This window comes from Halichoeres trimaculatus, unplaced genomic scaffold, assembly GCF_033239565.1.
Source record: "Halichoeres trimaculatus isolate MK-OKI-2021-1 unplaced genomic scaffold, fHalTri1.1 fHalTri1_scaffold_12, whole genome shotgun sequence".
NCBI classification, from domain to species: Eukaryota; Metazoa; Chordata; class Actinopteri; order Labriformes; family Labridae; genus Halichoeres; species Halichoeres trimaculatus.
Window position 1 is genome coordinate 33,895,931 of NW_027437190.1, and position 27,712 is coordinate 33,923,642.

At 41.2% G+C, this 27,712-nt stretch overlaps 1 protein-coding gene across 1 annotated transcript in view; it reads left to right on the forward strand.

Moving 5' to 3' along the window:
- bbs9 (Bardet-Biedl syndrome 9) overlaps nt 1-27,712 on the forward strand; it is a 220,148-nt gene that overhangs the window by 52,317 nt on the left and 140,119 nt on the right. Inside the window, exons 14-18 of the mRNA XM_074683754.1 lie at nt 5,878-5,982; nt 25,750-25,890; nt 26,453-26,548; nt 26,664-26,836; nt 26,929-27,081. Of these exons, the coding sequence (XP_074539855.1) occupies nt 5,878-5,982; nt 25,750-25,890; nt 26,453-26,548; nt 26,664-26,836; nt 26,929-27,081 (668 nt within the window). The remainder of the gene's footprint in view (nt 1-5,877; nt 5,983-25,749; nt 25,891-26,452; nt 26,549-26,663; nt 26,837-26,928; nt 27,082-27,712) is intronic.

Consider the following 27,712-nt stretch of genomic DNA (forward strand, 5'->3'; position numbering starts at 1 on the left):
GTGTGGTGTGTGTGGTGTGTGTGGTGTGTGTGTGTGTGTGTGTTTTGGGGGTAGTTGTGTGAGGAAGAGGAGGAGGAGGAGGGGAGGTAGCGCCTTCTGACTTTTATTGTTATTCCAGTTTTTATTCGTCTCAGATGGCGGCTCAATCCCCCTGTTCACCACACACTGCCTCTTTGTTCCCCCTCACTTTCTCCTCTCCCCCTTTTCTCCCCTTTCTCCCCCTTTCTCCCCCTTTACTCCCCCTTTCTCCCCTTTCTCCCCCTTTCTCCTCCCACTTTTTAATTTCTCAGCTTCTTTTATTCTGTTTCTCAAGCTGTCACACAACAGCTTCATTCCTTTCCTCTCCTCTCTCCTTCCTTGTCTCCTTCTCTCCATCCTATCTGTCTCATGTTGCCTTCATCCTGAGTTTTCTTTAAGTTTCCTTCTCTCTCTTTTTATGCAGATGTGTAGCTCTTTATATTTTTTACATACTATGTGTGTTAATTACATCACATGATTGTTTGTCGTGTTAGAAAACAGTGACCCTGTTTATCATGGTCATCTACTTCCTCCTCTGGGTGAAACTTGCTCACTGTTCACAGCATCTTAACAGTCCAGTCTGATTCTTGCTAACCTCATCACGGATTTCTTAAGCTGCATGTAAACGTATTGAGCGACGATATGTATGACCCTGATAAAATCAGACACAGCATAAAAGAAAATCAAAACGTCACATGTTCTGTGGGTCCAGCTTTGCTTTGCGGCCAAATTAAGCAAACACTGGTTTCAATACATTGGAAAAATCGTAAAATCCTTAATGTCCCTGTGAGGAGTTTGTAACATGAGCTGAAGGCTAAACTCCAGCTTAAGGCCTAAACATGAGCTAAAGGCTAAAAAACAAGTTAAGGCAAAAAAAAAACAACTGAAGGCTAAAAGACTGGCTAAAGGCCAAAACACAAGCTTAAGGCTAAAACATCCACTAAAGACTAAAAAAAAACAACAACAACCAAACACCAAAACACAGGCTAAAGGCTAGAACCCGAGCTAAAGGCTCAAACATGACCGAAAGGCTAGACACAAGGTCATGGCTAAAAACAAGGGCTAAAGGCTAGTATACAGGCCAAAGGCCAATAAAATGAGCTAAAGAGTGAAACATGAACTCAAGGCTAAAAGACTGGCTAAAGGCTAAAACTCTAGCTTAAGGCTAAAACATCGGCTAAAGACAAAAAAAAAAAAAAGAAACAAGCTAAACGCTAAAACACAGGTTAAAGGCTAAAACCCGAGCTTAAGCACAGGTTAAAGACTAAAACATGACCGAAAGGCTAAAACATGACCTAGAGCTGGATGTGAGCTTATGGCTAAAACAAGAGCTAAAGGCTAGAATACACGCCAAAGGCTTATAAAACAAGCTAAAGGCTAAAACATGAGGGAAAAGCTAAAACACAAGCTTAAGGCCAAAATATGGGCTAAAGTCTAAAAGAACACAAGCTAAAGGCTAAACTTGAGCTAAAAAGTCAAACACGATCTAAAGGCTAAATATGGGCTAAAGGCTTATACCTGAGCTAAAGGCTAAAACACAAACTAAAGGCTTAAACACAAGCTAAAGGCTAAAACAGAAGCTAAAGGCTAAAACACAAACTAAAGGCTTAAACTCAGGCTAAACTGTTTATGCTAATGTTGCCTCCAACCCACAGTCAGCAGTTATTCTGCAGTGGTCTGTTCAAACTTGAGAGTCTATCAATAAAATGAAGAGCCAGGTTACGTTAGCTCTGCTTGGTGAGGTTGGAGTTGGTAGATGAGCTCTGGTAGGACAGAACCAGGATTCACTAACGTTACACGTTACAGACACGTCTCAGAGCTGCGGGCTGTGAGGGGAGAGAAATATAGCAGCTGCTAAACTACGCTACAAACTGACAAAGTTAGCTTGTTGTCGCGTTGACTTTAACAAAGGAAAGTAGAGTTAGAAAGAAGATCTGATCTCCTTTCATTTCCAAAACAAATGCACGCCTCGTTCAGAGTCACAAAACACTTAGAGAGATCCTCCACCATCAGGGTTTTATCAAAACCAGCTCAGACCCTCAGCAGCTACCTGACCTGATCCTGACCTTCAGGGGTCAAAGGTCAGTGTTTAACACCTCATCGATGGTCACCTCAGATTCCCCTGTTAGCCTCTGGATGTCTCACACACACACACACACACACACACACACACACACACACACACACACACACACACACACACACACACCAACACGACAGAAGCAGTAGCAGGAATGTCTCTGAGTAAATTCACCTCCAACATTTGTTTTCCTCCGTGTTTGGCTTTTTTTATTATTTGCACATGGCGGGTAAAGAACACACACTCACACACACACACACACACACACACACACACACACACACTTAAACCCACACACACCTTTCTCTTCTTCTTGTGCGGTATAGATCCCCATCTCCACTCCTCTTGACCTTTGACCTCGTCCAAACAGTCAGTACTTGGTTTAACCTGAGCTGTCAAGTGCTATAACCTGAGGATGGCCTTAGCACACACACACACACACCCTCTCACACACACACACACCCTCACACACACACAGAGAAAGAGATTGAAACTCATGATTATTTTCAGGGAAATAGACAAAAGTTTGATGAAGCGTCCCTCTTCTCCTCTCGTCTGTTCTCACACAAACGCCAAATTTCACGCCAGGTGAACCACAGGTAAAGACGGTTTTATTCAGAGAAGCTAAACTCAGAATTACAGACGTGACGAGCGTGAGAAGAGAGTCAGAGATGGAGGAGGTTTTGGATGAAGGAGGTAGAGTCTGAGCGGTTTTGGATCGGGGACTTTAGGGGATTTCTCCCGTCCCCGTTTGTTTTCCTTGGCGCTCCGTGTTAATGGGTTAATGTGCTTTAGGACCGGTCTGAGCAGCCGCCTTGATCTCCAGGTCACACAGACCGGCACTTTACCTGGCGCTCGCAGGTCGGACGACGCCCACGGCGGCCCCCTGACCCCTCCAGATGTGCCTGAGTATACAAGGAGAGGCTGAGGAGAAAGGAGACAGAGATGGATAAACAGAGGGAGGAGGGAGGAGGAGGAGGAGGAAGGATTACTTTGTGTCTTCTCCGGTGTTGTTTGTTGGTCTTAATGGGCCTGGGAACACTTAAAGCACTTAAACCAGTCTGACCACTTTGACCTCGAGGTCAGAGGGTTAAAAGCCTCCTGCTGACAGACAGGATGACAGGGAGGGAGGAGCGAGGAGGAGAGTGAAGAACAAGGAGCAACGTTTCTCCCAAACTCTGATTCTCTGTTTTAACTCTGGAAGTCTAAACGGGGTCAGAGGTCGCAAATTCACCATAACCAGACTCTTTTTATCCAGCCTCATCTTTAGACTTTACAAAGCAATATTTTTTTATTTCTCCTATCAAATAAACACGTGAACACATGAATCAGAACGAAGCAGCGACCTCTCAGAGGAAACGTCTGAAGCTCTGTCCACAGCCCTCAGCTCTCAGTCTGAAGCTACAGGTGGAGCGAAAGGTGATCAAGAAGCAGGGATAACAAAATCTTCACAAGCTCCAGCCAAAACAGGCCTCCAGAGGGCCGGCCAATCAGAGGAAAGGGGGTCTGTGGTGCAGGGAGCCTTAAAGAGACAGCAGCTAACACAAATTGTCAGATCAGCGGAGCCGATTGCTGTGCCAGCTTGACGCCATAGCAGTGCATCACAGTGTACCCCGCTAATAAATCCAGCGAAGAAGAAATGCTGTCGCATGGTAGGTACGATTCTTGGGATCAATCAGTGAACTGGAGTGTTTCCAGCTTCACCTTCTGGGGTCCGATCAGTGTGTCTTTCGCGCAAACAGAGGGTTACCAAAAAGTGGGATGGCAGGGGTTATTTGGGGATCATTCTCTGGTTTTTGTCAAAGGAAACGCCACAAAATGTGTACTGTACTGAGATGAACCGAACTAAACCACTTGGTGGAAACGGAACTTAAGAAAAACGCACAAGTGTACAAATAATCAGTAATTATAATAAACTCACCAGAGCTGATTAAAAGCTAAGGGTCTTTATGCCGGGCAGACACTGTGCGATTTTAGAGTGTCCGCCTGGCATTGGTTTCCTTTAAAAACACTCAGAGAACTCAGAGAGTTCCGGAATGTTGTGACATCACAAAGACATGAAGCTCTCTGTGCTTGATGATGAACATTCTAGAACCTCATCGATGGAGCTGCAGCATAACTAGAGCTCAAGAGTGAACATCTGATTTAAAAAATGAAGCCTGAAGTGCTAAAAGTTGCTGTTTATGGAGAACCCACATGAGTCTGGCTGCAGGAAGACCAGAAGTCACAAATAGTATTAAAAACATATTTTTATTCTGAACTGTATCTCAGAATTCTGTTTTTTTTTAAATGGTTATTCAGAAAAATGGAAATTTGGACTTTAATCTCAGAATTCTTACTCTATTTTTTTTTCAGAAAAAAAAAGAAAAAAAAAACATAAAAAGGGCTGTTTTTCAGTGGCTCTAATCCTCTGTCATATCTTTAAGATCTTCAAATCTAATAAGTCGTAATAAATTCTTCTTGTCTCTGACTGAAGGTGGCAAATGTTCATTCCTCCTGTAAAGATCGGCTTCATGAATGGATGTGTATGAGGATTCTGTTGCTTCTGCAGACAGTCTCAAGTGGACACTCAAGGAACTGCAGTTTTGGCAATTTTTCATGGCTTAACTTCTCAAGACTGGAGGTTGTTGCTTGGTTCTGATGTTTTTTACCCAGCTGTTTCCCCCATGTCTAATTTATCTTGATCCATAGATTTTTAACTTTAGACTGATCATTTAACTCACAGTTTAAGAGACTTATCTCCCCGCAAATCCTGAATCATTTCGGAAAGTTTTGTCATTTTTGTTTCAAACTTCCAAAACTTGAGTTGGAGGAGGTGAGGCTGTCAGAGCGTCTGGTGGAGGGTGGAGAAAGTCTTTGTCCGCTTTTTATCGTTTATCTCCTCTTCTCTTTGAGAGAGGGGAGGTGTGTCGTCTCCTATTTCATCTCCTCTCGCCCACCTCACCTCCTCCTGCTCGCTCTGTGAGTCAGTGCTGCTTAAAAAAAAGAAAGTTAAAAAATGATTTTATAAAGGTGGAAACTTAAACATGTGCATATGTTTAATTTCTACACACCTTCTCAGGACACACACACACACACACACACACACACACACACATAGAGGAATACTTGAGGTTCAGTCACCTGTAACAACTGAGCTCAGGATCATCACGCCCCATTACATCGCCCTGAGTGTGTGAGTGTGTGTGAGTGTGTGTGTGTGAGTGTGTGTGGCTGCATGAAGCCATTAGCTGTAATATATCCTTTCCTCTCCGTCTGTATTTGATCCCTGCTTTCTCTCCACCCTGTTTGCTCTTTTTCTCCTTCAGTATTTACAGGGAAGCAACAAATCATCACCCCCTCCTTTGCCCCGTGTGTGTGTGTGTGTGTGTGTGTGTGTGTGTGTGTGTGTGTGTGTGTGTGTGTGTGTGTGTGTGTGTGTGTGTGTGTGTGTGTTAAAGGTCTGGTTAGTGTTGTTAATCCTCTGTCCTCACCTTGCCTGGAGATATTCAGTGTGTGTGTGTGTGTTACTGTACGAGGGTCTGCTTAGTTTTGGCTCTGCTGTTTCCTGTCGTGTGATTTTCATTGGCTGCCGTGTTTCCTCGTCCGTCTCACGTTTGACGAGAACCTGAACAAGAAAAAGAAGAAGAAACGATGAAATTGTGACCTAACATGAGTCACTCAAAGTAAACTCCATCATCAGGAGCCTCTAAACAATTTCAGGACATGAAACTTTACCAATTTTATTTGTTCGGACTCTTTCGAACTCTCTGTCACCATCTTTGTTTTTCTCTCTGCAGGTTTTGGCGCCTCTGCAGTCGTGGAGTTTTCAGCGTTCCTCAACGGTCGATACCCTCCTGCTGACCTGACCGGAGACATCACGGTGTCGTACAGCTCGCCCACAGGTAAAACAAAGATTCACTGCTTGTTTGAGACACATTTTAAGATAGATGCTGGAAATCTAACATTGTTCACAAACCAACACGTTGTTCCCCCATTTCTGACGTCTCTTTTTCGCTATGCTCACCGTTTCAACCAGCTGCTTTCGGTTACTTCAGATGTGGTCTTTCTCACCACGTTAACCTGAAGTTATCATAATGTACCAATGAAGCTAAGTTAGCAAGCAACAGCGTGAGAGCAGTTTGTAAAAAATCGTAAAATTAATGTTAGCCGACCACAGGTACAAACATAGTAAGAGCAAGTTTTGAAAAAGAGCGTAAACATTTTTTTCTCGTCTCTGGTTTTTCCTCTGGTGTTTCTGCACAAAGATAAAAACAGTTTAGCTTCCGTGCTGTGTTACTCTTCACTTAACACCTGTACTCAAAGTATTTACTGAAACATCTTTTCAACTATTTAACGTCTCAACTTTACATTTTTACACTTTTGCATCTTGACTTTACGACTTTATGACTTAAAAACTTTTTGCTTCACAACTTTATAACATTTCAACTTTACACTTTTACACCTTAATGGCTCAAGTTTTTGTCTTTACAACTTCACAACTTTACACTTTTACACCTCAACTTTACAACTTCATGACTTAAAAACTTAGCAATTTTAATTGACATCTTTCAACTTTATTCAACTTTATAACTTTTCAACTACAGAACTACACTTTTTAACTTTACTTTAAACCTTTTCAACTTTGCAACTTTAACAACTTTAAATTTCATTTAACAGCTTTACGTAACAACTTGAACCTAACTTGCCGTAATAAGTGTGATTTTGCAACTTAAATTGACAATTTAACTTAAAATATACTTTTTGCAATTTTACTTTTTGATCTTTAAAACTTCTCTTTAACCATTTAATTATTACTTTACTTTACAGCTTTACTTTACAACTTTGTTTCACAACTTTTTTTTCAACTTTACAGCTCCTAAGTGCTCCTAAGCAATTTTACTCTACAACTTTACAGCTTCACTTTACAATTTAACACTTTTTCAACCATGGAATTCTACTTTTCAACTCGACTTAACACCATTGCACCTTTACAACTTTGCACTTTCGCAACTCAACTTGACAACTTTACACATACATTTTATAGCTTTATTTTAAAATTTTAAACTTTATTAACTTAAAACTTTATTTTACTACTTTATTTATAACTTTTTTACAGCTTCACTTTGCAACTAAACTGTTCAGCCGTACTTTACAGCTCATCACTTCTTTTGCCCTAAATTTTTACTTTACGTCCTTGCTTTACAACTCAACACTTTTCAACTTTGAAACTTAACTCCTCGCCTGTAAAACTTTACAACTTCACAACTTTACGATCTCACTACTTTATAACTGCATGAATTTGCTGTACAACTTGAAGACAGTGCAGCTTTACATCTTAACCACCTAAAAAATTAAGACTTTGCAACTTAACAGCTTTACATCTTTCATTTGAAAGCCACGTTGTGCTCAGGAAAGCTGCTCATAGATGCTTAATTTGTTAAATATTTACAGTTTTGAATATGCACAGGTATGAACCCTCTGACCTCTTCAGGTGGAGTGAAATCACATGAAGAATTATTTTTAATTTTGAGTCTTGAACTTTGCTAGAAACTGGGTCATGGATCCATTTTTTTCTCGTTTTGACACTTTTTCCTCCTGTGAGTTTGGGTCTGATTTTAGCTGCATCCAGGAGTTTCTTCTTTAAGTTTTATCAGCTCTCAGTCTGATCTTTTCCTCACAGCTGAACATTTCCTCTGCACGTTTTGTTTTCATGGCTCACCTGAAAACAAACTCATGACCCGTGTCTTTAAATCAAACCCTGACTCTCCGTCACAGCCTTTGCTTCACTTTATAAATAAAATCCAGAGTTTCGTCACAGTCTGAACTGTAAAATACAACATCCTGAGTCCTGCGAGCGCTCTCAGCAACAGCTGCTCCTCAGCACCGACTTGACGTAAGGACATCTGGGCTCTGTCCAGCCGGGCCCGGTTCATCCCCCTGCTCCTTCCAGGCATCTGTTTCCAGACCCTGCTGGATTTCTGGAAGATATTACTTTCCCCTTCAAACCAACAAAACGCTCTTTCTTCCTTTCAAATGTCACAGTTATTCCTCCAGATTCTGATTTTCTCAGAGAGAGGGCGAAAAAATCTGCCTGTTCATGCTATTGTTTCCCTTGGATTACATTTGTTTTGGCAGGCGTCTCTGAGTGGAACAGCTCCTTCTCCCCGGCAGCAGCTAATGTGAGATGTCTGGAAATGTTGGGACGTGTTTCTTCTTCGTGGGGCTTCATTGTGATGCTAAAAATAGCTGAAAATAAGGAGCAGGCTTGGAGGAGAATACACGGAGGGAGGAGGGAGTCTGGGGTTTTGGATGGGACCTGTTGGACTGGAGGTAGAGCTGGAAGAGGTTTGTTAAAGAGCTGGAGGAAGAAGAGGCGTGCAAAGCTGGAAGAGGAGCTCAGACATGACCTGGACTTGGAGTTAGACCAGGAGGAGGGGGGACGGAGGATCCAAGAGGTGCAGAGAGATCCAGATCTATTCTCAGGTGATAAGAACAGCTGGATGCTTAGGTTTCTCTAACTCAGGGAGTTTCATCACAGTTGGGTTTGTTTTAGAGACCTGGGTTTGTTTACATGGTTATGGTTCAGTTTAAACAGGAAACAGCTTTCCTTAAGATGAACAGATGAAAAGTAATTGTGCAACACCGTGGAAGCTTCACTTGCACAAGAAAGAAAGAACAGCTGCAGCTATTTTTTCACGATTATTCCAAAGCTTTGCACCAAATGCAAAACATCATGTTATTTGCAGATCACCAAAACTTTATCCGCCCTTTAGGGTCCAATTCTGCAACAAAATACCTGCAAACTTTCTGCATCTCCAAAACCACGGTCCTCTTTGAGCCTGATGGTGTGAATGTGTCTCTGTTAGCTCCTGGTGTTCCAGTTTAAAAAGTGACCCTGTAAACTGGAGACCTTCAGCTGAACATGTCAGTGGATATCCAGGTTACAGCAGCTGTTCAAACACAGATGTCCTGGCCAAGTCATCTTGGTTTAGTTTGATAGAAGGGTCATAATGTTTGAGAAGGATGCATCCACCTAAAAGTCCTCATTCAACGGGCTCCTTCTGATGCTCAAACATGGCTCCATCTCTGCAGTCTTTGTGTCTAAGACTGGGAGTGGTCCAATGTTTCCACAGCTCTTAGTCTACGATGGCTCTCAGGCCAAGAAAGCTCTTAAGCCGCACAGCTCTTGGGCCACAAGGTTCTTTGGTGACACCAATCTTGGGCCACACAGGTCTTGGGGCTAAATGCTCTTTGCTTACAAGTCTCTTTGGCTACAAGGGTCTTTGACAAAAGGCTGTTGGGCTACACAGCTCTTTGGCGAAACCAATCTTGGGCAACAAGGCTCTGAGCCCAAATGGCTCTCAGGCCACAAGGCTCTTGGACAACATGACTCTTGTTCCACAAAGCTCTTGGGCCACAAGGTTCCTTGGCGACACCAATTTTGGGCCACACAGCTCTTGGGCCACACAGGTCTTGGGGCTAAATGCTCTTTGCGTACAAGTCTCTTGCGCTACACAGCTCTTTGGCGACAACAATCTTGGACAACAAGGCTCTGAGCCCAATTGGCTTTCAGGCCACAAGGCTCTTGGGCCACAAGGCTCTTGGGCCACAAGGCTCTTGGGCCACGCCAATCTTATGGCCACAGGGCTTTTGGGCTAGACAGCTCTTTGTCCACAAGGTTCTTTGGCCACACTCTCTTAGGCCACATTGCTCTTGGGCCACAAGGCTCTTGTTCTACAAGGCTCCTAGGCTACAAGTCTCTTGGGCCACAAAGCTCTTGGGCCACGCCAAACTTATGGCCATAGGGCTCTTGGGCTAGACAGCTCTTTGTCCACAAGGTTCTTTGGCCACACTCCCTTAGGCCAAATTGCTCTTGGGCCACATAGCTCTTCTTCCTCAAGTTTTTTGGGCCACACTTTTTTTTGGCAATAAGGCTCTTGGGCCACATGGCTCTTTGCCCACAAGGCTCTCTGGCCACAGGCTCTTGCTCCACAAGGCTCTTGGGCCACACAGCTCTTTTTCCACAAGGTTCTTAGGCCACACTCTCTTAGGCAACATTGCTCTTGGGCCGCAAGGCTCTTGTTCTACAAGGCTCCTAGGCTACAAGTCTCTTGGGCCACAAAGCTCTTGGGCCACGCCAAACTTATGGCCATAGGGCTCTTTGTCCGCAAGGTTCTTAGGCCACACTCCCTTAGGCCACATTGCTCTTGGGCCAAATAGCTCTTGTTCCACAAGTTTTTTGGGCCACACTTTTTTTTGGCAATAAGGCTCTTTGCCCACAAGGCTCTCGGGCCACAGGCTCTTGGGCCAAGACAATCTTATGCCACAAGGCTCTTTGCCCACAAGGCTCTTGGGCCACGTTGCTCTCGGGCCACAAGGTTCTTTGGCAACACCAATCTTGGGCCGCAAGGCTTTTGGGCCACGCCAATCTTAGGGCCACAGGGCTCTTAGGCCACACTGCTCTTTTGCAACAGGTTTCTTGGGCCACACTCTTGTAGGCCACATTGCTCTTGGGCCACTTTGCTCCTAGGCCACAAGGCTTTTGGGCCACATGCTGAACTTTACAACTTTACAGCTTGTTTTTACACCTCAGCATCATTTTACATTTAAAATTTTCTTCAGAAGTTTTTACCTTTTCAACTTAACAACCTGACCTCACAACTTTACACCTTTATGACTTGATGTTGACTTCACAACTCTACATCTCTAGGACTTAGCAACTTGATTTTACCGAACAACTTGACACGTTTTTAACATTACACCTGTACATCTATAGACAGACTTCCAAACCTCCTTGTTGTCCCACTCTTTGTTCCCTGACTGTCTGAAGGCCGTTTCCTTCACCCTTCCATCTGCACAGCCGTGTTGATCTCACTGGAATAAAGCTCGGACATGAATCATCAGGTGTTTTATCTGTGCAAAGAGTGCAGATTTAGTGTCTGATGCAGCGGCCTGAGAGGATCCAAACCTCTTCATCCAAGAACAAACGGCAGGAGTGTGTGTGTGTGTGTGTGTGTGTGTGTGTGTGTGTGTTCCTGCAGAGCTAATCTCCATTAACCCCTCGTCTTCCCTCGTCCTCTAAATGCTCTGTCGGTATGGGAGGAATGCATCACTTTGTCTGTCTCTTGACTTTCTTTCCTCGCTCCCACCCAGAGGTGATGATTACACCTTAGCCCCGCCCCCTCCCTCCCGGTGGTTACCCCTGCGTCCGTCTCTAAGCCCTACAAAGGCTCTGACATTTAAGCACGCCGTTGACTCCTTAAGCCCTTCGAAGCGTCTGCAGTCGTTACAACCTGGAAAGAATTTCATTAGTGGGTCTCCTAACACCCGGACAACGGGCTGTGACGGACGCTTCTCAGGGATCAGAGGGCGACTCAGCGTTTACTGTAAACCCTCAGCGCCGGCACAATGGACACTTCATGCAGCACTCAGATAAGTTTCATCTGTGTGGATCGTTTCCATCCAACACGGCCAGACGTGATTCACCGCCGGCCGAGCCAAGTGGTGTGGAAACCAGAGGAGCTCAGCTGGCTGTGACTCCTGTTTTCTCCTGTTTTCTCCTGTTTGCTCCTCCTTATTGACTGTAGCAGAGTGACCAGCAGCTCCACATGTTGGTGTGTCTCCAGGAGGCTGCAGCGCTCTGTTCAGCCTGTCCTCATTTAACTACCAGGCCTGTGATCCATTTAGAGGAGCCTCTGCAGGACCATCCTGATCCCAGACCTGGTCCCCTGAAATCTCAGGGTTTGTTGTTGGACAGTGAACTTCTTATTAGGCGGTGTTTCATTTCAGTCTGATCCAGATCAGATTCAGGTTGAGTCCGTGACTGATTTGTTGAGTTCGACTTTGTCAAAGCCTTTCTGGTGATATGACATCATAAATATTAAAATCTCTTTTTCTCTTTTTTTTTTTTTTTTTTTTTTTTCTCTGACTTCTTTTAGATTATTTTAGATTTTAACTCTTTCAATTTTTTTTTTTAATGTCTTTTTACACCCTTTTTGTTTTCTTACTATTTTGTTTCTTTATTTTCAATTCTTTTTCATCTGTTGTCACTGTCTTTTGTCTTTTTTTTCTTTTTCCTCTGTTTACTTCCTTTTTTTCTTTTTTCCTACTTCTGTTCCTACTTTCTTTTTTAATTGTTTTACACTTCTTACTTTTTTATTTTTTTACCTCCCTTTTCAACTTTTCTCCCTTTTTTCTTCTGTTCTTCCTTTCTTTTTTCATTCTTTTCTTTCTAACACCCTTAGGTATCACTTTTTAAAATCTTTTTTTATTCTCTCTTTTTGTGGATCCCTATTAACACATCTATAAACATCACATATCTTTGGGTCCAACTCGTTTCTCATGGACTCGTTTCTTACTGAGCCCTTTCTCGGATCAATTTCTTATGGACTTATTTTCTCAGGCTTGTTTCTTAGAGGCTCTTTTCTTACTGAGTCTTTTCTCGGACTTGTTTCTCAAGGACTCATTTCTCACTGACTAATTTCTCAAGCTTGTATCTCACAGATTCTTTTTTTTGTGTCCTTTCTCAGACCCTTTTCTCGCAGTCTTGTTTCTAACTGAGTCCTTTCTCACTCATTTCTCATTGACTCATTTCTCAGGCTCGTTTCTTACAGACTTGTTTCTTACTGAGTCCTTTCTCAGATCATTTTCTTCTTCATCACTTCTTATGGACTTACTTCTCATGGACTCGTTTCTTACTGAGTCCTTTCTCATAACATTTTCTCTCTGACTCACTTCTCAGGGACTCATTTCTCATGGACTCATTTCTTAGGCTTGTTTCTGACAGATTCTTTCCTTCTGAGTCTTTTCTCAGACTTCTTTCTCATTGACTCATTTCTTACAGAATCAGTCCGCATGAGCCATTTGTCACAGACTTGTTCTAACTGACTCATTTCTCCAGGACTCGTTTCTCAAGGACTCGTTTCTCAAGGACTCATTTCTCAAGGACTTGTTTCTCAGGCTTGTTTCTTACAGACTCTTTTCTTACTAAGTCTTTTCTCAGACTCTTTTCTCATGGACTCATTTTTTTCAGAATCACTCTCACAACTCATTTCTCCAGGACTTGTTTCTCATGGAATGGTTTCTTTCTGAGTCCTTATCAGATTGTTTTCTCTCCGACTCATTTCTCATGGACTCATTTCTCATGCTCGTTTCTCACAGACTCTTTGCTCTCAGACTCTTTTCTTACTGAGTCATTTCTCAGACTTATTTCCCCCACACCTGTTTCTAACTGAGTCCTTTATCACATACATCTCTGACTGACTGATTTCTCCAGGACTTGTTTCTTCAAGACTTGTTTCTTGCAGACTCTTTTCTCACAGACTTGTTTCTGAGTCCGTCTCACATACATTTCTCATGCACTCATTCCTCACTGACTCGTTTCTCAGCCGTTACAGCAGATTTCTGAACAGGAAGTACTGATTGAGCGGCGGCTGGCGGTGAACCAGGAGCTGCTACCGTGTGAGCGCCTCCTGCTCACTCCCTGCGTTTCTCTCAGCTCCTTTCTTTTTTTAATCATTTCCTCTTCCTCTTTGTGTTGATTTTACCTTTTCCCCTCCTTTCCTCTCCTCCTGCTCCTTCTTTTCTTTGGCGGAGCAGAGAGCGGGGGAAGGAGGCAGAGACGGAGCACTGACAGGAGTGAAAGTGAACTCCAGGATTGAATGATTGGAGAAATATGGACTCGTTTACGCTCTTTGTTTCTGCTGAACCATGTGGTCTCTGAAGTCCCAGAGTGTGGCTTTAGTCTGAAGACTTTCTCGCTTTAATAACACGTGAACTCTCTGACTCAGCACCTCGGAGCCTTTTCATTGGCTCACGACCTGCCATCTGCTTCTCATTCACCTTTACAGGAAATCCTCTCCGACCAATCAGATCAGAGCTTGATGTAAAGGTTAGAGGAGCAGGAGGCTGACTCTGTAAACCCGGAGCAGCTGAGAGGAGCTGGCAGAGACGAGATGCTGTCCCTCCCTGAAACTTTCACAACCTGAGACGAAGTTACAGAAATCAGCGATGTAGACGTGTGGGTTTGGCAGAGCTCTTGTTTTTAGAGACATGCAAAAAAAAAAAGAGAGAAAACCTCCAGGAGATGCTGCACGGCCTTTGTTTGCGCTGCTTTTCTGCACTTATAGTTGATTTTCTGCACCAAACTGATGCAGTACAGCGTATTTCTGTCAACTGCTTCTAAGATTTTTTCATCGAAGTTCCTTAAAATAATGAAAACATGACGCAGACAATACGACGAACTCCAAAACAAACTTTACTTCAAAGAGAGTCAGAGTGCTGCAAGACGCCCGTACACTTGCGCAGCAAAAACGTCATCCAAGCCAGAGTTTATGTCTTATTTTTAAAAAATGTAAAACAAACAAAACAAATGGTTTATGAGACGCAACATGAGCCATGCTCACCCGACAGCTCCAGAAAAAAAATCTTATTTCAAGACATTAAAAGATAAATGAGGCCTAAATTGAGACGACCGGTAGGTGTCAGCTGATTTGCAAAAGCTACAACACGAGTGCAAGAGCAAAAACACAAAGGCAAAAGCAAAACCAAAACCATGAATGCAAGAGCAAAAACACAATTACAAAAAGCTACAACAAGAAAGCAAGCATAAAAACATGGATGCATAGGCAAAAACATGAAATCAAAAACCATAACATAAAATGCAAAAGCTGCAACACACAAATGCGAGAGCGAAAAACAGGAACGCAAAAGCCACTATAGAAATGCAGTAGCAAAAACACAATTGCAAAAAGCTACAACAAAAAAGCAAGAGCAAAAACACTGATGCAAAAAGCTACCACAAAAAAGCAAGTGTAAAACATGGATGCAGAGGCAAAAACATGAAATCAAAAGCCACAACACACAAATGCAAAAGTTGCAACACAGAAATGAAAACACTACAACACGAATGCAAGAGCAAAAACACAAACGCAAAGACAAAAACAGGAATGCAAAAGCCATAACACAAATGCATGAGAAAAAAATCCAAGTGCAAAAGCCACATCAAAAATGCAATTGCAAAAACACAAATGCAAAAGCCACATCACAAATGCAAGAGCAAAAATTCAAGTGCAAAAGCCATAACAAAAATGCAATTGCAAAAACACAAGTGCAAAAGCCACATCAAAAATGCAAGAGCGAAAACCTAAATGCAAAAGCCACAAAACTCTAATGCGAAAGCTACATCTCAAATGCAAAAAGCTGCCTTTGGCTATGATAAATATTGCTTTTATGCTAATATTATTGATTCATGAAGCTAAATATAAGATGACGTTTTTCCTGGTAAATGAAAAATATAAAAACAACCAAAGATAATAAAAGGTGAGACCCCTATGAAGTTTTTTTCATCATGGATGAAGTTTAGAAAAGAAAATCTTTAACTCAATTTCACAACTTTCCTACAAAACTGAAGATTTACTTTTGTTATTTTGGAGTTTGGAGGTTTTTAAAAACAGTGATAAAAACATCTCTCAGCACACTTTGCTTTGCAGACATTTTTCTGGACCTGTCAGGTCGACGTGGCTCAGGTTAAGTCTAAAAATGACGATTTTTACTAAAAATTGACACAAATTCTTATTCGTCCTGGTTCATACGGTGTTTTGGTGTCAGGAGCAGTTCTGGTTTCACCGACCCGTCAGTCTGCGCTCTTCGTCTCTGTGAAACAGATTAACCCGTCTCTCTAACGAGGACGGAGGAGCAGATGAGTTTTTAAACATCCCGTCAGACTGATTTTCACGCTCCCTCCTCAGGAGCAGGTTTTCACTCTGGGATCCTGACGTTTTATCATATTTGGATCATTTCTGGCTCGCGCTGACGGCGGCGCTCTCCTCCTCCTCCTCCAGCGCTTTCCAGGAGTGTGTGAACGTGTGTGTGAGCTAACGAGAGCCAGAGTGTGTTTTACTGAAGTGTGTGTAGATCCACATACAGGAGGATGGAGGAGGATGGAGGTTTTCCCTAAAAGTCTGGGTCCAAACGGACTCTGGACTCTGAGCAGCTGGACCTCCTGATGTGTGTGTGTGTGTGTGTGTGATCTGTCTGCATCCTCTGACACACACTCTCTGATTCCTCTTTCTGTCTCTCTGCAGAACTCAACCCCAAAGGTGAGTGTGTGGATGGTAGAGCTAGAGGCTAGAGCCAGTAGACACACACACACACACACACACACACACACACACACACACATTTGATTTACTTTAGGGCGCACAATTAGATATTTTCTTACACAGAAACACACACACACACACACCACTGTATATACAGGAAGAAACCACTACCTACTGTTTATGTTCCTGTAACGTGATACTTGGCAAGAGTCTACACACACACACACACTCACACACACACACACACACACACACACACACAAACACACACACACTCACACTCTATGGAATAAGTAAATATCCATTTCTATCCTTTTATAATCCGTGCAGTTTACACAGAAATATCTCTTTCACACACACACACACACATACGCACGCGCACACACACACACACACACACACACACACACACACACACACACTCTGTAGCTCAGCAGTAGTGTTCCTGTCGTCAGCCTGTGTTTGTTTTAGTCCGTCTAGATTTTGTGCTTTGATACAGAATAGGACGTCCTGTAATCTATAGAGGCTTAGAGGCCCTGCAGGAGCACACACACACACACACACACACACACACACACACACACACACACACACACACACACACAGCTTGCAGCGTTAAATTCTGCTCGTCTGCAGTTTTTCAGCAGCAGCCGCGTCGTGTTGTTTAGGAAACAGAAACAGTCAAAAATCTTTGATGTGAAGGAAACAAAGAAAAAACTTGATCCTCGTTTTTCAGGCGAGTGTCAGAGGAAACAAAAACCTGATGTTTAGTGTTTCAATTCTTAAAACACGTCTCTGTTTGTTACATTTTTAGCTTTTAAAGGTTCATTGGTGCCAAAAAGCTGCCTGTTGATCACAGATCAGAGCAGCGATCTTAAAGGAGAGCTGCTGAGAGGACGGGACTGAAGGAGGAAGACAGAGAAACAGACGTGTATCAAGTTTGAATCTGTTAGTGTAACACCTGCTTGACCTGACAAGTTGAAACCCTGAGGGAAAAATTAGGATTATTAGAAAAACAGTCAAAATCAAAGAGAAAAAAAAAAAATTTACAAGAGAAAAGTCAGAATTGTTGCAGAAATGAGGAGGAAAAAAGTGAAAAGTCTCAAAACTTTGGTGTTTAAGTCAAAAATTTCTAGGAGAAACAAAACAAAACAAAAAAAGTTAATTAATCCGCAAATTTAAAAAAAAAAAAAAATTCTTTTAAAAATAACTAAATAAATAATAATAATAATAATTATAATGATAATAATAATAATAATAATAATAATAATAATAAAAATAATAATAATAAAAATAAATAATAATAATAATAATAAAATAAATAAATGAATAATTAAAAAAAAAGTGATTTTGAGTTTTAAAAAAATTAAGGCTCTAGGGTGTGAATTAAAATTTACAAAAAAAAAAAAGGAATTGGGGAAAATCTATTTCTGGGTTAAATGAGGCTAAATTCTGGGGTTAAAGGCAAAATTGTTGAGAAAAATAAGTGAAAATACAGTAAAAATAAACAAACTTCATGAAATAAATCCAAAATTTGAAATTGGGCCGAAATTCTTAGAGAAAAAAAAAGAAAAAATCAAAAATTTTTGAAAAAATTGCAATTTTTATTTATCACATTTTTCAAAATTTCTTCTCTAAATTTTTATTCTCTTTTTTTTCTTTCAACTTTCTGAAACTTTTTAAAATTTCTGCAAATATTTGAAATCAAACTTTTTGCAAATTCAATAAATTTAAAAATTTTATGAATGTTTGCAAGCTTCTGATATTTAGATTTTTTTTTAATTAATGCAAATGTTTGAAGCATTTGAAAAAATACCAAATTTTTCCAATTAATTTTTTTTTCATTTTGCAAATTTTTAAAATTTAACACTTTTTTGCTTCTTCAGAAAATTTCAAGCGTTTTAAAATTTGCATTTTATTTGGCAATTTTCAAATTCTAAATCTTTGAACTTTTTGAAGATATATAAAAGATTAAAACTTGAAATTCTGTGAAAAAATAGATTCAGTGGCTCAGGAATGACTGTAAACCAGGTGAGCTGAGGTAAAAACTGCTCCTGTAAAAGTTAAAGATGGAGACTCCTGCTGTAGAGAAACTTGGACTCAGGTTTTCTGGGATCTGATTCTCGTTGGAGAGTTTCTGTAACGCTCAGAGTCTCTCAACAACTGCTGTTTATTTAACATCACAGAGCGCCTGAGGCTGTCCGCCGCTCGTTTACATGATTGTGTTGCAGATGGATGAACAATGGTTGCGTCAGTGGAGCGTTGTTGGAGCGTTGGTGGAGCGTTGTTGGAGGGTGTCAGCTCTTTAAAGCTTCTCTGTTTGACTTTCCTCCACTCGTGTTGGCTCAGAGCATCGCTCCGCGGCGCTGATGGCATCAGATGCTTTTTCCTCTCTTTGATTTAAAGAATTATCTCATCTCAGCGGCGCTGAGAGGAAACAGCCGCAGTCACCATTACCTCACAGAAACGTCCGATCAGTCATAAATTGTGGGACGCAGACGTGAACAGCGCTCCTCGTGCGTCAAAGGATAACATTTATCCGTTATCAGTCATGCAGAGATCCACACCTGCAGCCTCTGGCTCCGAGCGCCGCTCCTCGTGTAAATCACTGATGCAGAGGGAAAACACACACAGGAGGAGGAATGTGTGTGTTGCGTGCAGTATCCAGTCACACACACTCACTCATGTTATAAAACACACACGTATCAGGTCGTTCATGTGAACACACAACGGCTGACATCACTGCAGCTGCAGTGAAAACCTGATCCTGTACAGTGGTCCTCTACGCAAATAAACCCTGTGGTCTCTCGCTCTCTGTCTCACACACACACACACACTCCTACACACTCCTACACACACACTGATTCCAGATAATGGGAGTCAGGTTCCTGTGAGGCGGTCGTACAGCAGCTTTAACAAGCAGCGGCAGCAGCGGCAGCAGCAGCAGCAGCAGCAGCAGCAGCAGCAGCAGCAGCAGCAGCGGCAGCAGCGGTGGGGCTGAGATGTGATTTTTAACGTGTCAAACAGTCGACAAAGCTTAATTTCCCACATCAGCATCAGAGTGAGACGCCATCAGGGGTCAGGACGGGGGTCACATGTCACAGGATCTACAGATTCAAGGGTCTTCAACCTGTGGCTCTGGAGCCTCATGCGGCTCTTTGACTCCTTTGCAGTGGCTCCTTGTAGCTTTAAAAAATATTATTAAAATAAAGATTTTTTATTTCTCTTCCAGATGGTATTGACGATTAAAGACACTGACACTAAATAAAATCCTGTGTTAACATTTAGTTGAACTAAATCTTCATCCCATCTGTCAATAAAGCCTGCCACCGCTCTACTTCACCTCCTACAACATCAACAGCCCACCAACTTTCCATGCACCTGTGGCTAACCTCAAGTTTTACAGCCCTGGGAAGATAACTACATCTACAAAAAGACTCATCTGGAAGAAAATTCTGATTTTAATTCTGTGTGGATGGATTCATTTAACTGACAACGTGACGGATTAATATACATGATTGATATGTGGCAAGACATTAGCAAAACACCAAAAAAATTATAATTTGAGCAACATTATCAAAAAATGTTATTAAATTTAAATATTGTTTTACAAATTTTATTTTATTTTTTTAATTTCAGCTTTAAAAAAAAAATTGAAATCTTTTTGCATAATTTTTTTGCAAACTTCACTTTTTTACTTTTTAAATTTTTTTTTGTGAATCAATTTGGTTTTATTTTTTCCTTTTTTAATTTTAAAAGTTTTTGAAATTTAAGAAGCTTCTTTGCATAATTTTTGCAAATTTATTTTTTAATTTTTTTTGCAAATTATTTTTTGATTTTTGCTTTTTTTTTCATTTCAAAAGATTTTGAAATTTTTGCCAAAATTTTAGTGTTTTTGAAATTTTTGCATATTTTTTGATTTAATAAAAAACTTTTGCATGATTGTTAAATTTTTTTGAATGTTTTCATTTTTTACATGTTCACTTTTTTGAAAGTTTTGCAATTTTTTATTTCAGTTACTTGTAATTTTTGCAAATATTCTGAAAAAAAACCTCAAGCATTATATGTACAGTTTTATTAATTCAATAAACTTCTCATAAAGATATTTTTTCACTAGATATTAAGTATGCATTGAATTTTATACACTTACAGTAGAGTTTGTAAAATAAATTGCAAAAATTCCAAAATTTTACAAAATTTCAAAACAAATAAACAATACTTAAATTGTTAATCAGATTTTGTGGCTCCTGGATGACTTTAATCCAGGTGAGCTGAAGAAAAATGGCTCCTATGAAAGTAAAGGTTGTAGACCTCTGAGCATGATTCTCCAAATATTCAAGATTTTCCAGAAAAGACACTGAGCAAATTTTTGTGCAAAGACAACGTGACAAATGTTTCAGAAAAATATTTGCACAATTTCAAATTTGATGCCAGGTTCAAAACGGTTTGTTCTGGGACAAAAAAAACACTACAAGATGACTGTAGTGGAAGTCAACACATAATGAAAACAGACATGACGGTAGTGTGGTGGCAGTGGAATCAGGGTTGTAAGTATCCAGTATAAATGAAATCATCCTGGCTGCTTTAATAAGTCTGAGCCTGATGGGAGATCTACATCCAGATCTGTGGACCACATCAGCAACCCTCAGAGTCCTTTTTCCTGAGTGATCCCTGGCGCTCGCTTTGTAAAACAATACGGAAAAGAAAAGCAGAATAAATGTGGGACCTGGGGACGAGAATCACAGGCAGATGTTGGAGTCCAGATCTGGTTTTGAGTGGACTCACCGGATCGAGACGAACAGGTTAAGGTGGTAACCTGCAGAGAAAGTCTGAGCGCGTGCAGAAGGGGAGTGGAACCAGTCAGGATTTACAGCCTCACACACGCTCGGTGGTGACTTGTAAACGGCAATGCTGAATCTAAGATGGAAAATATTTCCCTCTGCACCTTTTCCAACCTCTCATGACCTCCTCTCCTTTCCTCCTCTCCTAGTCTAACCTCCTCTTCCACCATCCAGCTTCCTGAAGCGGACCAAGCTGTTTTCATTCCTTAAAATGTTTTTTCCTTCCTTAATGGCCGCCAGGGCTCCCATTCATCTCTCCATGTTATGAAGTTAAAGTTGGAGAGACCTGAAACCTTTCTGCGTCAGGTCATCCATCACCCTGTACATCACCGCTGGCTGGTTTTTTGTCAGTTACTGAAAAACTCTGCGGTGGGGCTGAAAACACACGTTAACACACGTAAACAAACGAAACGACCCCTGACCCCCAGCTCTCTCTCTATGATCCTACAGAGATTTTTAAGGACAACAAAGTTTCTGTAGGCGTAAACTGAGACACTCTTTGTTATGTACCCTAAGTGTCTCATGGAGGATGCCAATTTTAGGATTTAATATTATCATATATGAAACTCCCAGAGCCATAAAATTTGGTGGAACCAAGGAAAAAATGGTGTTTAATAAACTCCAAAACAAATCTCCATTTCTAGCTTCTAAAAATCAAACACAATTGATGTCAAACAGACATTTGGTAGACTTCAGTCTCCTTTTTGTTTACAGTTTGATGACACAATTCTAACATGCCAAATTAGCTTGACAAGCTAGCACTAGTTTACTGTTTTACAACTAACAACTGAGTGGTTCAAAGTTATTAAACACAGTACTGCATAAGTTACGTCTGAATGTTAAAAAAGACTGCTTGTATTTAATAAAAATGAACTGCTTAATCCTTTAAATTTATAGATAATCTCAAGTTTGCTTCAAAAAGCTACAAAAAGGGAGATGTGGAAAATACAGATATTGATTCTGTGTGGATCAATTTAATTAACTGCTCACAAGCAGGGTATAACAGGAAAGAAAAGGGTGAGTTAAGAGATACAATCAATATGTTATCAGGTTCAAAATTATATATATATATATATATATATATATATATATATATATATATATATATATATATATATATATATATATATATATAATTTTTTATTTTTTTGAATACTTTCTAACTTTTAAAATCATTCAAAGTTTGTGCAAATTTCTTCAAGTTCGAAATGCTTTATAAATATTGGCAAAGTTTTTACATTTCAAAACATTTTTGAAAGTTTAGCAAAATGAAATTTTAATTACTTTTTCTATATTTTAACTTTCTTAAACTTTTTGAAAATTTTGCAATTTTTTTTAATTTCAACATTGAACTTTTTGAAAATTTATTAAATTTTGATTTTGAATTTTTTCAAGTTTTTGATTTTTTAATGTTTCTAAATTTTTTACAAATTTTTTGAAGTTTATTTTTAAATTTTTTAGTTCTAAATTTTTGAATATTTTGCAGTTTATCAAAATTAAAAACTTAGACATCACATGTACTATTTCATAAATTCATACAACTTCTAAAACTTTTTAAAAAATTTGCAAACATTTAAAATCCCCAAAACTGAACTTTTTGCAAATTTATTAAATGTTGATATTAAATTTTTTTTTTCAAGTTTTTTTTTTTTTTTTAATTTCAAAAATATTTTGAAATTTTTGGACAATTTTTGAATTTTTTGCAGATTAATTGAAATTGAAAACTTAGCATATTTATAATTTCATAAATTCATACAACTTCTTGTATAATTATTCACTACAATTCTACTAAGTATAGAATTTTATGCACTTTTTTTGTGGTAATTGTGAAGATAAAGTAGATTTTGTGGCTTTTAAATGACTTTAATGCAGGTGAACTGAGGAAAAACGGCTCCTTTAATAGTAAAGGTTGCAGACCCCTGCCCCAAACCCCTGAACTTTTTTTAATTGACATTTTTATAGTTTAACTTATTCAAAGTTTTACATAGAACACCTGTAGCGTCTGTTACTCTCTTTATACTCTCTATTTTCAGTCAAATTACTATTTTTTTGTCTTTAATTCCTTGTGATATAAATAATCTACATGCTAGCTAGCCAGCCTGCGGCTATGGGCAGATTTGTTGAGGGTTGGCTTGATGACCATTGCCTACGTTTATGGTGTTTTCAGCCTTAAATTTCATCCAAGTTGGCATTAAAAAGTCTAAAAAAGGTCTTTAATTTGCCTTGCTGCAGACACCCTGGTTTGATCCGTGTTGAGTAGAGTCTGCTGCCTTCTCTGTAGACCTGTTGTGTAACACAAACTGGCTCCAGGAGCTCTGAAGCTGTGAGCTGAAATCACCTTTAAAGTGTTGGTAGTGAGCGTAGAGCTCTGGTTTAATAGATGTCTCAGGTATAAAGCTCCTGTTAGAGAATCAAAGTGAACCATTGTCCGTTTCCCTCCCTCTCGGCCGTTCTCCTGTTTTCTTTGGCGTCCCGTCTTTCCCGCCTCAGTTCAGGTATTCACAGTAAATTGAATTATTCACATAATCACAGAATAATTGCACATGTGGAATGAAAGGTGCACGGTAGTTGAAGGTAATTATTAATATCTGTAATAACCTGGAACATTCCATAATTAAAGCCCCCCTCCCTCCTCGCCCTCCTCGACATACTCTCTGGTATTATTTTCTCTCTGCGTCTTTCTCTCACGCTGCTTTCTTTCCACGGCTCGGCTTCTCTCCCGCCTCGCGCGCTCCATCTCCTCTTAACAACTGTTTTCCTCCCTCTTCTCTTCCCCTCGCTCTGTTATTCTTGCTAAGTGTAGATTTCTGCCAAGCTCAGCACTGCTTAAGCTCAGGACATAGTTTTAGTTGGCTTTAACTCTCCTCCTCCTCCTCCTCCTCCATCGCTCCTCTCAGAATTTCCTCACAAAAACTTCCTTTTCTCCTCCACAAACACCTCTCCAAGCCGGCTGTTGATGTTGAGGCTCTGGTGTCGCTGTAGCGCTCAGATATTCGTGTAATCTGAATCACTGCAGTGTTGACTGAGTTAACAAATGTTGACACGGCCGCTGTTTGGAGAGAAAGCTGGAAAACGATGTGCTGACCCCGTTTGATTCGCTGAAGTCAGGAGAGACTCTGGGGTAGATTTACTGGAGAGGAGCTAAAGGCCGTTAACGCTCAACGTTGGATACGGATACGGATACTAACACGGCCAGAGCCTTCTGTCTGTGCTCTGCGTTCATTTCGTCAGTATTTCTGCACGTTCCCAGAAAGCTTACGGATACAGGCTAAAGGTGCAGTACCACCCCAAACCTTGGGGGCAGTGTTGCTCCTTCTACGCAGTATGTAGCTCTTTGACCGTGTATCTAACAGCCTCACTGACCACTGCTTCTTACAACGCTGCATCCATTTTGTCTTTTATGCAAACATCACATCTTCAAACCCTCCTCCACAGTTGCCATCTTTGTTTTTGAGTTTGTTGCTGACATAAACTTTTGACTCTTGGCTGCCCCCTGGTGGACCACACAAAATGCGTACTGTACCACACAAAATGCGTACCGTACCACGTAAATGTGTACCGTACCACACAAAATGCGTACTGTACCACACAAATTGCGTACCGTACCACAAAAAATGCGTACTGTTCGCACACAAAGTGCATACTGTACCACACAAAATGCATACCATACCACACAAAATGCATACCGTACCACACAGAATGCGTACCGTAACTCACAAAATGCGTACTGTACCGCACAAAATGCTTACCGTACCACACAAAATCTGTACCGTACCACACAAAATGTGTACAGTACCACACAAAATGCGTACCGTACCACACAAAATGTGTACCGTTCACACACAAAATGCATACCGTACCACACAAAATGCATACCATACCACACAAAATCTGTACCGTACCACACAAAATGCGTACCGTACCACACAAAATGCGTACCATACCACACAAAATCTGTACCGTACCACACAAATTGCGTACTGTTCTACAAAAAATGGGTACCGTACCACACAAAATGCGTACCGTACCACACAAAATGTGTACTGTACCACAAAAAATGCGTACCGTACCACACAAAATGCGTACCGTACCACACAAAATGTGTAACGTACCACACAAAATCTGTACAGTACCACACAAAATGCGTACCATACCACACAAAATGCGTACTGTACCACACATAATGCGTACCGTACCACACAAAATGCGTACTGTACCACACAAAATGTGTTCCATACCAAAAAGAACTGAACTGGACGGCAGAAATTGTAGAAACAAAGCTTTTCAGGCGTCCTGCTTCTCAAACCCCCTCACTCTGATTGGCCAGCCCTCTGGAGGCCTTGGTTTTTGGGACCCTGCCCCTCCGACGTGTCTTGAGGGGATCTGATGTGATGACCTCATTTTTTCAGCAAGTATCATAAAGATCCGATGAATTTTTTTCAGAACAGAGTTTTTTGTTTACAGACAGATTCAGGGATTTCTAAAACATATGAATATGTAGAGGTTTGAAAATCTGCACATGCTCAGTTTGATCATCCAGCTGTTTTTATGTTTTTAAGGAACTCCCCTAACCTTAATGAACAAGAGCAGCAAAGACTCTCTAATGAGGTCACCAAACTGAAAGTCCCTGACAGGAGCTTTAACAGAACAAAGGGAAATGAAACAACATGAAAACAAGAACAAACCCAGTTTTTATAAAGTTCTGGTTCCGGTGTCGTCCTCTCAGGAGTTCCCAGGGTCCATCAGTCCAGGTTCAGTCTTCCTCTGGAGCTGGTGTGTGTCCCCTCATCTCCAAACAAAAACACCAGATTCAAGATCACCGTGGACACCAACCAGCCGCCAGTCGACCTCAGCGCCATCTTCCCAGGTAACACACACACACACACACACACACACACACACACACACACACACACACACATGACCTGAGCATGAGCAGGAGGCCTGGACGTGGATTGAAAGAGAAGTGAAGGTATGCATGTGTGTATGTTTCTGAGTGTAATCACATGTTACGGATCTGAGCGTGTGGTTTTCATGTTTAAACGTGTGTTTATGTTTATTTCAGATCCTTTGTGTGTGTGTGTGTGTGTGTGTGTGTGTGTGAGTGTGTGTGAGTGTGTGTGTGTAGGTTTCAGCTCTGGGAATCTCTGCTCTGTTTCTCAGTTATCTCATAATCGGCTACAATCAGCATCTCCACGTCTAAACACACACACACACACTCTGTGTATGCTGAGTGTGTATTTGGAGGATTTGTTGGAGCTTCTGCTGGTTTACGTTTTGTGTCTTTGTGAGGAGGCGACTGTATCTTATTCACCTTTGTTGGCGTCGTCCTGGATCACGATAGTCTGTCTTATCACCCCGCTGTGTGTGTGTGTGTGTGTGTGTGTGTGTGTGTGTGTGTGTGTGTGTGTGGGTGTGTGTCTCTGCAGAGTTTGCGGCTAAATCAGACGATAACGACGGGAACGGTTTGGCTTTCCAGTTCCTGTCAGGGGCCAAAGTCACCGTTCAGGCCTCCAAGACCTCCCGTGAGTCACGCCAACCAACAAATCCCGTTTCTCTAGCTTTCTCTGACCTGGATCGATGTTTCGAGCTGGTTTTCCTCCGTAAACCTGGTCCTCTGTCTGTGTCTGTGTCTGTCAGAGCGGTACCGTCTCCAGAGCGACAGCTTCGAGGACATCTGGTTGGTGGTGAAGGAGCTGGTGCAGAGATTCGACAGTCACTTCCTGGATCTGGGCGTCAAAGACTTCAAGAAGAGCTTCAGTGGACCGCTCCCGCTGCAGGACTACTTCCTGTCCGTGGACCAGCACTTCCAGGTACTCACACAGAAACTCAGAAGCTCAAACTTTCTGTTAACTTTAAAATTTGTCAGTGGAGTGACGTCTTTAACCTTTCCCGTCTCCGTCAGCTGCGTGTGAGCGCTCAGCAGTATCAGGACCTGCTGTCGGAGCGCGCCGTGCAGTTCAGAGCCATCCAGCGCCGCCTTCTGACCCGCTTCAAGGACAAAACTCCCGCCCCCCTGCAGAACCTGGACACACTGCTGGACGCTACGTACAGCCAGGTCAGACACACACTCACACACACACACACACACTCAGAAACTCGCTGTGAGCTCATGTTGTTGAAGAGGAGTCCCAGCTGTGGAGGAGATGGTGGTTTCTAAAGAGCAGCGTGTGTCAAAGCTGAGATGATTCAGACTTTTCTGTCTGTAAATGAAAATCCATTCGTCACTGCGTGGATTTAACCCACTCTGTAGCTTTGGGAGGAAAGGCTCCCAAAAGTTTTTGGTTGTGCACAAAGTCAAAGCGGGAAAAGTCGCTGGTTCGTCTGCTGGACACGGCTCTTTGTTGCACATCTTTACTCATCCTCTGCTCCCATCTTTACAGTCTCTTCTCATCTTCCTGTCATACAAAATAGGATATGTAAAAAAAAAAAATCACATCACAATTATAATTCTGCAAGATCATGGTTCTATCACATCTTTTCATGTAGATTACCCAGACTGTTTTGCATGTTTTTTAAAAGTATACAAACAGCTTACCCGTTTAAAACAAAAGTTCTAAATGGAAAAAAATGATAAAAGATTATTCAGATGGTGTTGTTTGAACATTTGTTTATTTAGGTAAACAATCCAGCAAACTTGTACCAAGTTGAATTAAATCAACAAAAATGCTGAAGTGCAGATCGTTAAG